Source organism: Chelon labrosus, assembly GCF_963514085.1.
Source record: "Chelon labrosus genome assembly, chromosome: 5".
Lineage (NCBI taxonomy): Eukaryota > Metazoa > Chordata > Actinopteri > Mugiliformes > Mugilidae > Chelon > Chelon labrosus.
Window position 1 is genome coordinate 5,024,614 of NC_140341.1, and position 16,599 is coordinate 5,041,212.

Here is a 16,599-nt window from a genome sequence, read left to right on the forward strand (position 1 = left end):
TTTCATTAAGTTTGTGATCAAATGTCTCCATGATGATTTGAAACCTCTAACCGATTGATCTTTTAAATCCAGGATCAAGGACCCAAGATCCAGGAAGAAGACGTCCAGAGGACTTTTTTTTTTTCCTTTGTATCTTTAGTTTCCTGATGGGTTCGGTGGCCGTGTTTTTACAACTTTGTTTCTTGTTAGATTAAAGTTTTTTACCGACTCATCAGATGTTTTCGTGTTCCTTGATTGTTTTGTTGAAAAATAAACTTAATTTCTGTTGCAAACTGTCTGTTTATGGCTGTTTTATCACTTATCTTATAGTTTCAGCTTAGTTAAAGGTATATTGTTGCATTTTAGCATCTTAGCATTAAAGCATCATTTAAACATCTTAGCATTGTAGCATCATAGCATTGTAGCGAATTGGCATTGTAGCATCTTAGCATCATAGCATTTTAGCATCATTAAAGCATCTTAGCATCATAGTATGGTAGCATGATAGCATTGTAGCAAATTGGCATTGTAGCATCTTAGCATCATAGCATGGTAGCATTGTTAAAGCATCTTAGCATCATAGCATTGTAGCATCGTTAAAGCATCTTAGCATCATAGCATTGTAGCATCATTAAAGCATCTTAGCATCATAGCATTGTAGCATCATTAAAGCATCTTAGCATCATAGCATTGTAGAATCATTAAAGCATCTTAGCATCATAGCATGGTAGCATGATAGCATTGTGGCAAATTGGCATTGTAGCATCTTAGCATCATAGCATTGTAGCATCATTAAAGCATCTTAGCATTGTAGTATCTTAGCATCATAACATCTTAGTACAATTGCATTGTAGCATCTTAGCATCGTAGCAACATAGTATCTTAGCTTTGTAGCATCTTAGTATCATAGCATCTTGGTATCTTAGCATCATAGCATTGTAGTAGCATCTTGGCATAGTAGCATCATCATAGCGTCGTAGCATCGTACTGTCGCAGCAATATAGCATGGTATTGCAGACTGCTGCGGCCACTGCATCACTCTCGCGATTTCCCGCAGGGGAATTGTCTAGTGGTCTCTTATTAGTCATGAGTGGTTCAGTTTGTTGAGGCTGTATACAGCCTGAGAGGAATGCCTCCAGACACAACTGACAAAAAGTACCTTCACTACACATTTTATACGCTATACACGACAGTATACATGTAATAGAAGTCTTTATTTAATCACAATATTTACTCTATTCGTTCTACAGTTAATATCCAAAGACAGATGCTGAAAACAGACGTCACACATTATTTTTCTCCTCCTCGGGTCACAATTTGTTTGTTGTTAAATTTTAAAACTTTACAAAACCATTTAAAGTACAACATTCAACATAATATTGTGATAATACATATAAAGAGGTTTACATGCTAGCCTTTTTTTGTTGAATGAATGTCAGAAGCCTTATTCAGCTTATCCAGACACTAAGGTCTGTCCCTATTCTGTGACATTTTAATGAAGTCATCTCCAAAGTCAATCATCATTCTCAGAGCTTTCAGGATCAGAGTGTCAATATCAGCATCCTGCTTGGTTTCTTCACTATAGTTCTTTACAGGAAATATGCAGTTCAGTGGAATCCCCAGGTTTGTGCTCAGGTCCATCATCTATGTTTAAAACAAACAATATTTTAGTTCAACTGTGACTTTGGTTGGTCTTTTACCTCAGGTCTGGTTGAAACTCACCTTTTTCTTCACATATTGGCTCTTGTACACGTTCTTCAGATCCTTTTCAGTTTCCCTAGAGGCCTCATCAATTTTGGTGATGACAGCAATTTGGGGAATACCTGTCAATATAGAGAACTTTGGATAATCTACATTTCATTGTACAGTTTGGAAATATGAACAAATGTTGAGTAACAGTCTGAAACTGGCATTTTATCTAAATATTTCATTCAAATAATGAGCCAAACAAGACCCGTCCTTGGTGACTATACTGTCTGGGAGTCCTTTAACAAAATGCACAGGCACTTATTATAGTTGCTCGTTGTGTATGATTGCATGCATGGTGTTTTCTAAAAGTCTCTAAAAGACAAGACTTTAACTCTACCAAAATAGTCCAAGTCTGTTTTGTTCAAGCAGTGTTTATTTGACAATAATTTCCATATTTCGGTCAGAAAATAATAACCCATAATCACACATAAGGGACAGTGAATGAAATAGCACAGTGCCTTATGTAGCTGAAGCTAACCAGCTAGCAACAGTTTCATATCCAACACGCAGCCAAAGTATACATTTCACAGTCAATATGTCACAGTTTCAGCTTAATGATCCTGATCTACTCACAGTGAAATGAATTATAAACTTCTGCATCGTTCCAAGAAGAAGAAGAAGAAGAAGAAGAATGAAGTATGGCTACTCCAGGCTACCAAATCTCATCTCCATGAAGGTTATGATGTTTAAAATATCTGAGAGCTGTTGAGTCACTGTGCTCTCAATTTGGAGGCCATGGTGTGTTTGTACTATTAAATTGTGTTTTACTGACACATGTTTCTATGTGGTCCAGACAGTATGAGGACAGGAGGAGAATATTTTTTCACAATTATCAATCAAGTTCATGAGTATGTCGCTGTGTGTGTTCTGTATTTTACACATTTGTTAGTTTTATTTATTATTTAATGTAAAGCTGTCCCCCTTTATCATGACACGTTGATACATACAGACAAGCATGGTGACTGTCTGAAGTTCAACTAGTGTTTTGCTGTTATCTTTCTTACCAAATCCAATACTTTTATTTTATGTTCTATGTGCTGTGTATCATCTCATACTATTCTTGTGTTGCTTTAAAGCTTTTACAGCTTAGCTGCCATGACCCCATATTGATTTTATGTTTTGGTTTTATTCCACAACTGAGAAAGTTTCATTACAAGCTCTCTCAGTATCTGAGTATCCCTAATTGGCGGGACAGAGCTGCCTCCTCCAATATGGCGGCGACGTTGACGTACGGTCCAGCGCTCAGTGAGGCGTCTATGTATATATGTCTATGTCTACACACACACGCACAGGTCGCACGTACACATGCACGCGCGCGCGCACACACACACACACACACATACACACTCACCATGACCCCCCCCCAACAGTAATAATGGTGGTAAATATTTTATTTACAGTAAGTATGGCAAATGAGAAGGAAGCGAGAGGAGAGGAGAGAGGGAGAAGGAAAGAGAGGAAGTGAGAGGAAGAGAAAGGATGAGAGAGGAGACAAGCAGAGGAGACAGGAAGTGAGAGAACAGGTGAGGAGAAAGGAATGCAGAGGAAATGAAAGAAGACAGAAAGAGAGAAAAGAGAGGAGGAGCAAGGACCAGAGAGGAAAGGATACAAAGATAAAACAGGGAGAGAAAGGAAGGCCAAACTACAATCTGTGGAAAGAGGAGAGGATGAAGGGGGCCTTAGATGAATACAGGGAGGGAGTGAAGAAAGGAATTAAAGTGAGTGTGCAATTCTTATCACGAGCATGGGGTGTGCCGCGATCCACACTGCAAAGACGCATCAGTGGAAAGGTGACTGGCAGTGAACATGCGTCAGGGCGGAATATATTAAAACAAAAAAGTCATCCAAGCAACCAGCCAAGCAAGCCAGCAAGTACCCGGGCAGCAAGCAACCAAAAGGGGGAAAAAAGCAGGGCAAGAGAAGCAAATCACCTTGCAAAGTCTGCAAAACCCATTATTGTGACCCAAATGACCCTAAGACTACTGAGGAATGGGTAAAATGCGATCCATGTTCTGCCTGGTTTCATGAAAGCTGTGGTGAAGAGAATGGTATCTGTGATGACGATGGTTTCATTTGCAAAGACTGTGTTTGAAAAACGTTTTCATCACACACACTCATCAGTTATCAGTTTTGAATGTGAATTTTTGTAATTTGCACATTTCTTTCTAAATGTGTTGTACACACACACACACGCACACACACAGCACATCAGTTCACTGATCTATGCTGTTCCAAAATGGACTTTTTAATTGCACATTTGAATATGTGGGTTTGCACCCAAAATGTGTTTGTTTTTAATGCCACACATGTTTGTTTAATGCAGTTTAAATGTTATGTGGCTGTATAAGCAATTGTGTTTTTGAAAATTGATGATAAATTACTATTTCCCTTTGCAGTTTGACTGGCTCATTGTACCTGAAACAGCTGGCCCATTTTACCTGAAACTGCCTATGCAAAAAAAGTTGGTACAGCTGATGTTTCAAGAACTGTAGGGCCTAAATAATTATATTTTATTACATAATTTCAACACAAAAATATCAAAAACAGTCATTATTAATCATAAAAACACATGGAAAAGGCATATATGGTATTGTATTATTGTCCCAAGCGATTTACCAAAAAGTGGCCCAATTTAGCTGATATCACTACACTGTTGTTAGATCGTATGTCTTTGCTTTTATTCATTGTTAATACATGTCTATTGAACATACTTGTGAGAAAACCCCAAAAGACTTTGACCCACATCTATACTGAGAGGACGGGGAGGAAAGCTAAGCGAATCCTGGCAGATAGCTCCCACCCTCTTTTTAATCACTTCAAACTTTTGAAATCTTGAACTGCCATCCACTGTCTTATTGTATTTATTATTATGTCAATGTAATGTTGTTTGTCTGTATTTGTCAACTTTGGTATTTTAGTACTGTTCTTTGTGTTGGTGAGCCGAAGCCAAATTTCCACCTCGGTGGACAATAAAGTTTTATTCTATTCTATTCTATTCACCAAATTCCTTCACCATAACTAGTTGTTAATGTGATCATTTTGGTTATAGTTATTAGTTCATTATTAATCAGAGTACCAAAGTGACATTAGTACATTTTATGAGACTGATTTGAATAATTGGCTAAGTTTTCCCTTCTCAGAAGTGTGGTGCCCTGAGGTGATCAAGTAATTTGGATCCAATTATTTAATAATTATTTTTGATAATTATTAATTATTCATGATAGCCAAACCCCAATATTTAGTGCCCGTAGTACACAGGCCCAACATTAGGTACACTAGTGAAAACTAATGCATTCTAAGTTCACCCTCATGACTGTTTTGGAGGATGTAATGCGTTCATCAAAATAATATACGTGTTGGTACAATGTAGTTCAATAGCGCTACAAACCACAGCCTCCAAAATGAAAATAAAGTTGAATCTTCAGCTATCAGTTATTTTATAAAAATGCTGAACACCAGAATCTTCGTGAAGAGAAGATTTATTGCAGGACTGCTATATTAGAATGGTTTGTCATTTTCACAAGTGTACCTAATGAATTGACAGATGGACGGTGTACTCTTTTTCCACAATGACAATGATGAATAAGGAGACAATGAGTTTGTGTAATGCTGCACTTACGATGCAAATATTTTATATTGCATTTACAGTTAACTTTTGATTCTGTTTTTAACTTACCTGTGTTAGAAATGTAGATTTTGTTGTTACAATAAGACCTCTACAAATAGTGACATTGTTGTTTTTTATTGATGTTATAGTGTTCACAGTGGTTAAATCTGATGATGTAAAGACTAAATAAATGACAGATGGGTGAATTGTGTACTTATCGTCTCCATTGTAACCATGTTCCCTTTAAAGAGGTAAAAATACTGTTAAGCAGACTTTGGGTACTTATTATCCAAATGGAGGGTTCACCTGTTATTATCCTTATTAAAATCCTTCTTCGAATGTGTGTGTGTTGTATTTCTATAAACCTTTGTATTAGTATAAACTACAGTTGTAGTCAAGGTTGTAGAATGAGTTCAGACACATCATGGCTACCATTGTTTTATCACATAGTAATCAGGCATAGTAACACAAAATCACTGACACTGGGAATACACTGCCATCTTACCAATGTATAGAGACTGAGATCATGCACACTGAAAAAATAAAAACCTTGGATCAACGTAAAACAACTGAGGTAATCAATCACACGAAATAGCTGACATTAACTCAACGCAAATAATTTTATTTAGTTTAAACTGAAAAGTTTAACTCCATGTAACCACTATTTAAAGGTTGGAGCAATCTTATTATTTTTAGGTTGGAGCATAACTATTTTAGGTTGCCTCAAAAAAAAGTCTCGTTCAGAACCTCTGTTCCTTCGATGACAATCTTAATGTCTGTGCGTGGATGGAGAGAATCCTCTTTCTCAGTGATAAAGATCGCCATGGTTTGCTCCAGCTCTTCAACCTCATTTTCCTGCATTAAAAAAAGAAGAAGAAAAAAAAGACATATCATTGTTACAGAAATCTCCAGATTTCATGTTAGATCATAATATCCTTATGACATTGTAAATAGAACTTACCACAAGCAATAATCACTGGCAGGAATTTCCAAATGCACATGGTTGCACAGCAGAAACACGACTGATTGGTGGCTGCTTCCTTTAAGTTGAAAGAGAATACATTATTTAGTTTTTAAGTTAGCCATCAAGTGTGTTAGCTACTAACATGATGCACAAATTACCCAACTTTTAACATTAACAGATATACTTTATTTTATGATTTTAGGGAAGCTGGCTAACATTTTGGTACTTTTCTACCACATGTAAATTCTGTTAACAGTGCAGCAAATGAACATTACCAGCAAGAACTAGCTGGGCCTTGTAATATTATGGCTGATAAATACTGAACACAAGATAAGTAGGAGGATGAATAAAAGATCACAGATGCCCTTATGCTATTGACAGCAGAACAACAACAACAAACTTTGGAGCGTTAAGCCCCTTCCTGACAAGCTAGCATGTCATGGTTGGTACTATCTTCAGTAGCTTTAACACAGAGCACTTTAAGACAGTAATGTCAGCAAATAAACATTTGCTAGGCTCTTCACGCCACTGTTAACAATTAAAAACACTAAGCAGAGCAAACGCATTTTAAGTCACGAATATAACATTAGCTGTAACGTTAACTAACTTAAACGTGGTAGCTACCATCAATGCCGCCACAAAATAACATTACATTTACAAATAATTGCTTGAATTTCTTAGTTAGCTAGCGAACTGTGATAATATAACCCACCCACGACCAGAGGACGGCTAACGTAAGTTAACTTTATAGTCGGAATGAAGAACGCTAACGTTAGCGCATTTGTAAGATATGAAGCGGGAGTGGTGAGATTACGGCCAGAGTCAAGGCCAGTCAGGTATACTTGGAAAAAAACGTTAACGGTAGACAAAGTTTAATGTTTTTACCTTACCAGTATCAATGTTGCTCGTTGTGTTCTTCTGTGTCGCAGCCTGGATCGAGGGGTCTGTTGGAGTGAACCGTCGCGACTGATTGTTCAGTGACGGACGTTTTTTTTTTTATTATTCCTTTATTTGACCTAAACAGGTCAGAGAGCGGGATCTCAAACTCAACAATGCGCATGTGCAAATCATGCTGAATCTAATAAAAATGCTTTGATCCAATGAATAAATTCAGTTCTGTGTCCCGCTGGCAATTTATATTGTATCCAAATAAAAAAATAGTTTCAACCATAAATAAATTAGAACGTTTAGTTTAAATGAAAAAAATAATAATTTTAGGCTATTAGAGCACGAAAATACACATTAAACGAACAACAGCAATGTTAGACTTTTTTCAGTGCATATAGACCTGGTTTTGGAGCTATACTCTATTTTATGTATGCCTTTGTAGGGGAGCCACATCTAACAGCACCCTAAGAATTAAAAGGCTGACTGTATCATTTTTGTTGTTAAATCCTGAATAGATAAAGATATTTTACAGTGGGTTTCTAAAGAAGAAATTCCCCACCCTTCTTTTCTTACCCAAGTCGCTGGCTGCCTCTCTGATGGTCTTCATCTTCTCTATAATTGAGCTCCTAATTTCAGATGTGTTAGCAGAATACACACACACCAGAACATGAGCTCTGTCATCCAGAGAGGGTGAAGGGTTGTAGCCATCAGTTTCATCAGAGGACAGTGAAGATCCAGGTTGGAACTGAAAAATGTTGTAACATTCCAAATGAATAACTCATAAAACTGAAAGAAAAGTCCATGCAATGAACAAAAATGTGTTCTACTGTGAACTAAACTAATAGGAGGTGGAAAGTGTGCCAATCCTCTTCTACAAAGGGTCAGTAATAAAAAAAAAAATCAGAGTACACTTTTCATAGTTTCATTTGACCTAAAATAGACTAGTTCTACTGAAAAATGTGAACTAAACAACGTGGTAATTGTACCTTATAACCCTCTTTAACGTGCCCCTTCAAGGCCAGTTTGACGTCTTCCACATGGATTCCTTTTCCAGACCCTTCCTCCAGACCCATGATGTCACTGAAGACAAAAGGGTAAGGGTCCTCTGGACCTTTTTTCAGGATGTAATGGGTTGTATACTAAAAGACACAGATTATCTGTTTTTATGGATAAACATTTTCTAGTATTAAATAAATCAACATGTCCCATCTTGTAAACAACCAGCTAACCAGGTGTAAATCTAAGGTGATTAGACATATGCACCGATCAAGCATAACATTATGACCATGGAATATTGTGCAGGTCTCTCTTGTGCCTTTTTAGTTGTCTCTGCATCCTGCTGGGGATGGCTGCTGCCATCAAGGAGTGTCATTGCTATGGGGTGGGGGTGCCTAGTCTGGTCTAGGTGGGTGCTACATCACAAGATGGTCAGTATTATTTACTTCACCTGTCAGTGGTCATAATGTTGTGGCTGATTGGTGTAAATGTAGTATGGAAGTTAATTTAGTTCAAGGGAACCAGAAATTATGTGAAACAAAAAACGCAGGGTTTACCTACTTTTTTGGTGAAACTTTGGTCAGAGTTGTTTGCATTGGCCAAAGCTGGAATGGCCATTCTCTGTCGTACGACGCTGCTGACAGAACTGATGAAGGTGGACTTTCCAGCACCGACTGGCCCATAGAGTAAGACTCTGAGATGTTTAACTTGGTCATTTGGAGGTTTATATTTCTGTACATACTTCAGATCTGTGTCACTGTCTCTGTTGAAATCAGGTTGAAATAGATTAACGACAATAGCTTCAACAAATGTACAGGTGAAGTAATTCCAGCAGCTCTTTGAGTCTTCAACATACTCCATGGTACTTTGCTCACTGTTATCATATGTTTTATATTGCTAGTGTGTTAGAATGTGACCATTTGCTAATTAGCATTAAATACAAAGTATCTCCGATGCACCATCACTATGGTCAGATAATCACCAAGGTTATAACTCTTAAACTTTAAAACCATATTCCATCCACACAATAGACACTGCAGTTTGCACTCACAAAGTTATTATTACATTTTTTCAAATATTTATTAGCTTCTGTATTGTTATTATTTTTTTTTTGCTTTTCCACTTATTTTGCACAAATTTTATAGGATACTTTGATAGGTACTTAGCAAATTAAAACAGAAACAGACCTTTATGCCAAATCTTATAATTAAATAATACATACATGTATTTTTGATGCACGACAGTTAAATGTGATACGTTACTTTATTTGCACTGTCAGCCAGCCACAAGAGCTGCCAAGGTGTTTTTTTGCCTCTGGGTGGGGTGGGATAAGGTTGTGGGGGTTTTACTTTTATAGTGGAGCCACCACCCAATTGTTACTTAAATGTGATTTTTAATCACCAGATCTCATATATGAAAGAACTGTCTTCATGTGGACAAAACATTTACTCACCGCCAAGATTCTTCTCTCCATGAAGTTTCTACAGTTCAAAAGAAAATTAGCTTAAAAGCATTTCTTTTCTTGAAAAAGTAATATCAAACTTTGATATTTTAAAATAAAAATTCAGAATTCATGTTCTAACTTAATTTGAGTTGGAAAGAATTTCATCTTTTATATATTTAAAAATACACTTTCTTTTAGAAATATACACATTGCTCCTGCTACATCATCTAATACTCATGTGAAACTTAAACAGCATTATGCAGGTGGTTTCTTATTACTTACTTGATGCTGAACATCCCATGGCTAGAACAGAAAATAAATTATAAATACACAAACTGTCCCTGTAAAGCATCCCTCTAAAATGAATAAGCGAAAGCTATTTAATTCTCAGCAACTTAAAATAAACTCAGTATCAAAATAGGTGACTATCAATGAGGAAAAAACTTGTTCTCAGAGGTGCTAAAGACAATAAGTGACAAAGAAAACTGTGATTATTCTTTAAACTAAAGCACAAATGAATTAATTAATTTATCTTAAAATGTATCACATTCAAACCTCTACAGATAAAATATAATTACCTTAATCACTACAGATCTTTAATAACCTGATGGTGAACAATAATAACCAATCCTACCTTTTACTGTGGTGGTGCTGCAGAGACAAACATCAAGTGAAGCTGCTGAAAGAACAAATAGCTCTTTTATAGAGAAACAATTTACTTTCACTTTCTTTTTTATTTTATCACAAAAGTTGAGACTGAAGCATCTGGTTAGGGCGTGTACCACATGTACACAAGTGCCCTAAATAGTGAACTCAAAGAGTTAACTAGGCTCTTTCTTACCATCAGACTCCACAATGCCACATCACCAAGAACCTCCAGCCGTAACAGGCGTATACCACGTATCGCCATCAGCCTCATTAAATAAAATCTTTAATTTTCTTGCACATGCTTATACACACAATTGATTTTGGCTGTCCCACCACAGCCATTGCACAATTTACTCCTTTTACATATCCATATTTATACTATACAGATTACACACAGATGTATTTATCTTGTTATAGTGGATTTATGCATGAATACATAGGCTGTACACATTATTTTTACTGTCTTTTTTTTCAATTTTCTTAAAGCATGTATATATGCAAATGTATGAACTGTATTTTCTTATTATTGTGATGCTGCTGTGTCACTTGGGCTTTTTTCAACAGGGGATCAGTAAAGGTACAAAGTCGTTTAACACTTCACATTGTATACACATTATATATGTAGAAGAAATGATATACTAATAAGAAATATAGTGATTATTTAGACAGCGTATGTTTTTCATAGTTGCTATTTTTTGCTGCTGTAGCCACTTCCACCTAAAACACCAGTGTTGTCTTTGTCAGTATCACCATTATTTTGTACAGTACATGTTGTTTTCACACACTAATACTACAACCACTGCTTTTGCATTTCAGTAAAGTTTTTTTTTATTTTACGAACTGCCTTCTTGTTTTTTCTACATTTCAATAATCCTCTTTTGGTCTCGTGGTAGAGAACGTCAACATCCAGGACAACATTCTTAAAGGTTTCAGACCACTTCTTCTCAGGTGTTGAGTAGTCCACTTTGCGTGTGTGGTGCATCAGAACCAGAATGACTGGTTTACCACCTGCTGACACTAGGAGAAAGGAAACGAAAGTAAGTTTCAGCTGAGAGTTGGACTTCAAGGGGAGGAACTTATTGTCCTCAGCATGGAACTAGTCTTTTTTTATTTCATTCTGTATGAGGCACAGTTCAAAGACTATCTGCACTGAGCTGTCTAAATGTGTTATGTGAACATGATTTGCATCCACATGGACATAAAGGAGGTTTCTCTAGAGCTCTTTGTAATTAAAACTGTAAATGAAAGCATCAATAACAGTCTCATACCACTGAATTAGTCAGTGTTTTTAAAGAAGCCGTTTTTTTGTCTACAAATTTACATAATTGGATGCAACTACAATGAAACACAACAAATTTCCATCCATTTTAGACCTAGCAGTAAATGACAGCCTTTTCCTTGAATGTGCTGATCCCTCTAAATGGTGTCAGTTTGGGATTCGTCACCCTGGTTCCTGTACAAGAACCTTCAGGGTGGAAATGGTAACAGCCACCTGATATTTCATGTTCAAAATCAACTTAACAACTGTGTCAATGTTTCTTAACATGTGACTACAGGAAAACGTACAGACAAAGTTCTCTCCAGTTGTAAAATCGTCTCTGCAGCAGCTCTGTTGTTTGTTCAGACAATCCTTGAAGATACTGAAAGCAAGCTGCAGTTTAACATTCAACCTTGGGAGCTGTTTTGGAAAAACTGACTTTTAGAAAGAAACAGAGAGGATGGAGGCTGAAACTGAGAGAACAGATGGATTTACAAATGTAACCCCCTAAATGTGGACATACTCTGAAAACTGAAAACAAAGCAGTGATGTACTTTCATGTGTCTATGCTGAGATTTACAGAGAAACAATATAAATGACAGCTGATCAGTCTTTGTGTTACCTGATATCTCACTCATGGCTGCATCCACATCTGAACCAACACGACTGATGATTGGACAGAAAAGAATGATGACGTTGCATCTCTGCTGGTTTGTTCTCTCCAGAAGAAACTTCTTAGACTTTTTTACTTTGGTCAGCAGAGCTTCATCAGCCCCAAACGTTTCTCCTGTAGTGACTGTGCAGACCTTGACAGTGCATCGACCTAATAAAATATAAAGCAGAAAATAATGATCAGAGGATGAAGATGGAATCACTGTGAGCTTCATTTTTCTATCAGCTGAGATGCTCTCTCACCTTTATGGCTGAACATCCTCTTCTGATTTCCTGATGATGAACCTAAAGCAACAAACATTAAGCTGTGTTCACCATCCACTGCAAGAAAGCTAACAGAGTGTGTATATATATATGTGTATATATATATATATATATATATATATGTTGATCAGCCACAACATTATGACCACTGACTGAAAAGTGAATAATATTGACCATCTTGTGTCAATCATTTTAGAGACACTATGGAACATCCAAATGTGCCACATACCTTTAGAGGAATAATCTGCCATGATTAAATCTAAAGACAATCAGAAAAAAAATCAGAAACAGAAGAGAATCTGCAGAGCGTAAAATGGATGAAACAAACACTCAGTCAAGACAGAAAGAGACTTTATTATTATTATTATTAATAATAATAATAATAATAATAATCATAATAATAATAATAAGAAGAAGAAGAAGAAGAAGAAGAAGAAGAAGAAGAAGAAGAAGAACCAGACCTGGAAGATTAAAAAGAAAATGTTAGAGGAAAAATGAATTAAAAGAGGGATTGGGCCAGAATTAATACTACATTTCTTTGCATTCTATATAAATGTGGTTCATTATGCAGCAGAAGATAAACTTTATTTTCATACACTTGGGAACAATTAAATCATGGCGTCTCTTTTATGTAGGTTAACCAAAGCTAATAACTAACTAAAACTAAGAGCATCAGACAGCAGTAGTAATAACAGACTAATGTTTTATAAAGTGACATATATGCAGGTCTTAAATGAAAGGGAATAGTTACACTGACATATTTATAGAGGTTGCATGATGTAAAATCATTGGCAACCGATGGCAATCTATAAAAAAAAAAACTGCACAAAATTAAAGAAATAAACGAATACTTTCTCAAAAAGCTGTAAACAACACTAGACTTGTTAGATCATGTATTAATGTGGGTTCTACCTTTATTGTAGTCCTGATACTGCAGAGAGGATCATCGAGTGAAGCTGCTGAAAGAAAGCAGTCTGTCACTTTCACTTTCTTTTTCATACCTTGATGTAGTTTATGTCCAACGCCCATTTCTAAGGAACGCCCTGTTTCTGAACATAGTGACTGAGCAGACTCTGTCTGCATGAATCTCTGATCAGCCAAAGAGTCAAAATATAATCAGCTGGCCTCAGGTGTGAACATGATCCCAGTACATCAGACCAAGATTCATTTCAGTGTAACAAGAGTCATTGTTCTGTTCCTGTCCTGTGTAACTATGGTTCTAAAGTCTCTTTCTGTCTTGACTGAGTGTTTGTTTCATCCATTTTACGCTCTGCAGGTTCATACATGCACACGAACCCTGAAATGTAATTTTTTTTATTTTAGACAAGTAGGAAATACCGTATTTAAAGGTATGAGAGTAGCAATGGTGAAGAATCACTTGAATATTTTACTTAAATAAAAGGATCTCAGTGTAGAAATACTGTGTTGATACTTCACTCAAAACATTTGACTGATAATTTCATCATTCAGAGCTTTGAATATAGAACGTGTTTATTTGATTGACAGTCCTAAGGTTTTATGTCACATGGTGTTCATTTATTATTTCTGTGCTTTACATGTAAAGGAGACAAAAAGAATAGAATAGAATAGAATGTCTTTATTTGTCATGGCACAAGTACAACGAAATTAAAAGTACCGTCTCTTAAAGTGCATAAAAAGAAGAGAACATAAAGGAAAGAAAAGGATAAAAACATACCACATGTGCACTAGCATTCACATTCACACATGCACATTCTGCAGTATTGCACGACTCATAAATATTGTACAGCAGGAGAGGGATAAGTTAATTTAGTGCGGTTATGGCGTTTGAGATCATGTATGTAAAATTATGCAGCACACCAGTAACAAGGGAATATGTTTCATCCATTAACACTTTGGTTCATATTCTGTAGTTTTTGAACTGTGCCTTGCACACACACACACACACACACAAAATACTTATCTCCTTTCCATCTCCTTTCTTCTAGTGTCATCAGGTGGCAAACCAGTCATTCTGGTTCTGATGCACCACACATGCAACATGGACTACTCTACACCTGAGAAGAAGTGGTCTGAAACCTTTGAGAACGTTGTCCTGGATGTTGACGTTCTCTACCACGAGACAGAGAGAGGATTACTGGAATGTCCAGAAAACCAGGAGGCTGTCAATCAAACACAGAAAGTATCACTGCTGGTAATGGTGGTGGTAATGCTGATTCATGTTTACTGGATTTCACAAACATACACAAACAAATTAAAATAAAGCAGAAAGAAAAATGATACACCTCCATGCACTTCTGGTGATGACTGAGGAAAATTACTTTTGTGGCAGTCTATAAATAGTATTTTTTAAAGAAAAAAAAAAGCAAATAGTAAAGATAAATAAAAGAAGTAACATCAACAATTTCATCACATCATCAAATTCTTTAGTAAATAAATGATGATTGTAATAATGTCTGAACTCATGAACCACTGACTGAACAGGTTTATCAGCTTCAGTAACATGATAAGTCATAAACATTTGCTACAGTTGTACAAGGTGTGCTGGGGTGTGTTCATATTTTTTCCATTAGATATATTTTCTATCCCGCTCTGCAGCATTTAAATGTTTTACTTGTGTATGTTGTTAGCTTAAGAACATGCAACACACATGTAAAACAGTTTGACAGTGTCAGAAGAAGTTTCCTGAGTTTTGTCTGTTTAAATGTTTTCTTATGTTGCAGGATACTGTGTTTTCTTTAGGGGAGGTTATGACAGGGACTACAGTGGTCACAAAAACTGTAATTTAATCTCTTTAAAATTCTACAGCATGTTTTACAGTCAGGTCCATAAATATTGGGACATCGACACAATTCTAATCTTTTTGGCTCTATACACCACCACAATGGATTTGAAATGAATGAAAATAGCAAGTTGTGCTTTAACTGCAGACTTTCAGCTTTAATTTGAGGGTATTTACATCCAAATCTCGTGAACGGTGTAAGAATTACAACAGTTTGTATATGTGCCTCCCACTTTTTAAGGGACCAAAAGTAATGGGACAAATTAACAATCATAAATCAAACTTTCACTTTTTAATACTTGGTTCCAAATCTGTTCAGTCAATTACAGCCTGAAGTCTGGAACACATAGACAGTTTTGTCTTCAGCAAGTGAAATGCATGCTCAGTCAGATTCAGGTCAGGTGATTGATTTGGCCATTGCATAACATTCCACTTCTTTGCCTTAAAAAACTCTTTGGTTGCTTTCGTAGTATGCTTCGGGTCATTGTCCATCTGCACTATGAAGTGCAGATGGACAATGAGTTGTGAAGCATTTGGCTGAAAATGAGCAGATAATATTGCCTGAAACACTTCAGAATTCATCTTGCTGCTTTTGTCAGCAGTCACATCATCAGTAAATACAAGGGAACCAGTTCCATTGGCAGCCATACATGCCCACGCCATGACACTACCACCACCATGCTTCACTGATGAGGTGGTATGCTTTGGATCATGAGCAGTTCCTTTCCTTCTCCATACTCTTCTCTTCCCATCACTCTGGTACAAGTTGATCTTTGTCTCATCTGTCCATAGGATGTTGTTCCAGAACTGTGAAGGCTTTTTTAGATGTTCTGTGGCAAACTCTAATTTGGTCTTCCTGTTTTTGAGGCTCACCAGTGGTTTACATCTTGTGGTGAACCGTCTGTATTCACTATGGTGAATTCTTCTCCCAAATGCAAATAGCACACTTGAAATGAACTCTAGACCTTTTATCTGTTCCTTGTAAATGGGATAATGAGGGAATAACATACACCTGGCCATGGAACAGCTGAGCAGCCAGTTGTCCCATTACTTTTGGTCCCTTAAAAAGCGGGAGGCACATATACAAACTGTTGTAATTCCTACACCGTTCACCTGATTTGGATGTAAATACCCTCAAATTAAAGCTGAAACTCTGCAGTTAAAGCACATCTTGTTCGTTTTTATTTCAAATCTATTGTGGTGGTGTATAGAGCCAAAAAGATTAGAACTGTGTCGATGTGCCCAATATTTATGGACCTGACTGTATATACAGAAAGGTGTTCTAACAAGGAAAGAGGTTTCTTGTGTTTTGTCTATTTGTAAGTTTTATTATGTTGCAATATATTCTCATATAAACTATAATTGAAAC

The 16,599-nt window shown here is 36.5% G+C and overlaps 1 protein-coding gene across 3 annotated transcripts; it reads right to left on the reverse strand.

Moving 5' to 3' along the window:
* Positions 1 to 1,167: 1,167 nt before the first annotated feature.
* Positions 1,168 to 13,461, reverse strand: LOC311487883 (interferon-induced protein 44-like). 3 transcript variants are annotated; one of them, XM_084544286.1, is made up of 13 exons: positions 13,382 to 13,457; positions 12,699 to 12,728; positions 12,449 to 12,490; positions 12,156 to 12,356; positions 11,842 to 11,915; positions 10,262 to 11,292; positions 9,910 to 9,930; positions 9,637 to 9,664; positions 8,745 to 8,946; positions 8,174 to 8,326; positions 7,761 to 7,932; positions 1,702 to 1,802; positions 1,168 to 1,623 (listed from the first exon to the last, which is right to left on the reverse strand). In XM_084544286.1, exons 7-13 carry the CDS (start codon positions 9,926 to 9,928, stop codon positions 1,444 to 1,446), a joined length of 855 nt encoding a protein of 284 aa, XP_084400412.1. In that variant the 5' UTR covers positions 9,929 to 9,930; positions 10,262 to 11,292; positions 11,842 to 11,915; positions 12,156 to 12,356; positions 12,449 to 12,490; positions 12,699 to 12,728; positions 13,382 to 13,457; the 3' UTR covers positions 1,168 to 1,443. The 3 variants fall into 3 exon arrangements, with proteins under 3 accessions (XP_084400412.1, XP_084400411.1, XP_084400413.1); XM_084544285.1 differs by lacking the exon at positions 11,842 to 11,915; XM_084544287.1 differs by lacking the exons at positions 1,168 to 1,623; positions 1,702 to 1,802; positions 11,842 to 11,915 and adding exons at positions 1,825 to 6,190; positions 6,297 to 6,375 and having other exon boundaries at positions 13,382 to 13,461.
* Positions 13,462 to 16,599: the final 3,138 nt, after the last annotated feature.

Coding starts and splice junctions, on each gene's coding strand:
- LOC311487883 (XM_084544285.1), bottom strand. Junction 8,947..9,636: donor TGGAGAGAAGAATCTTGGCG/GTGAGTAAATGT, acceptor TGATTTCAACAG/AGACAGTGACACAGATCTGA. Junction 7,933..8,173: donor ACGTTAAAGAGGGTTATAAG/GTACAATTACCA, acceptor AACATTTTTCAG/TTCCAACCTGGATCTTCACT.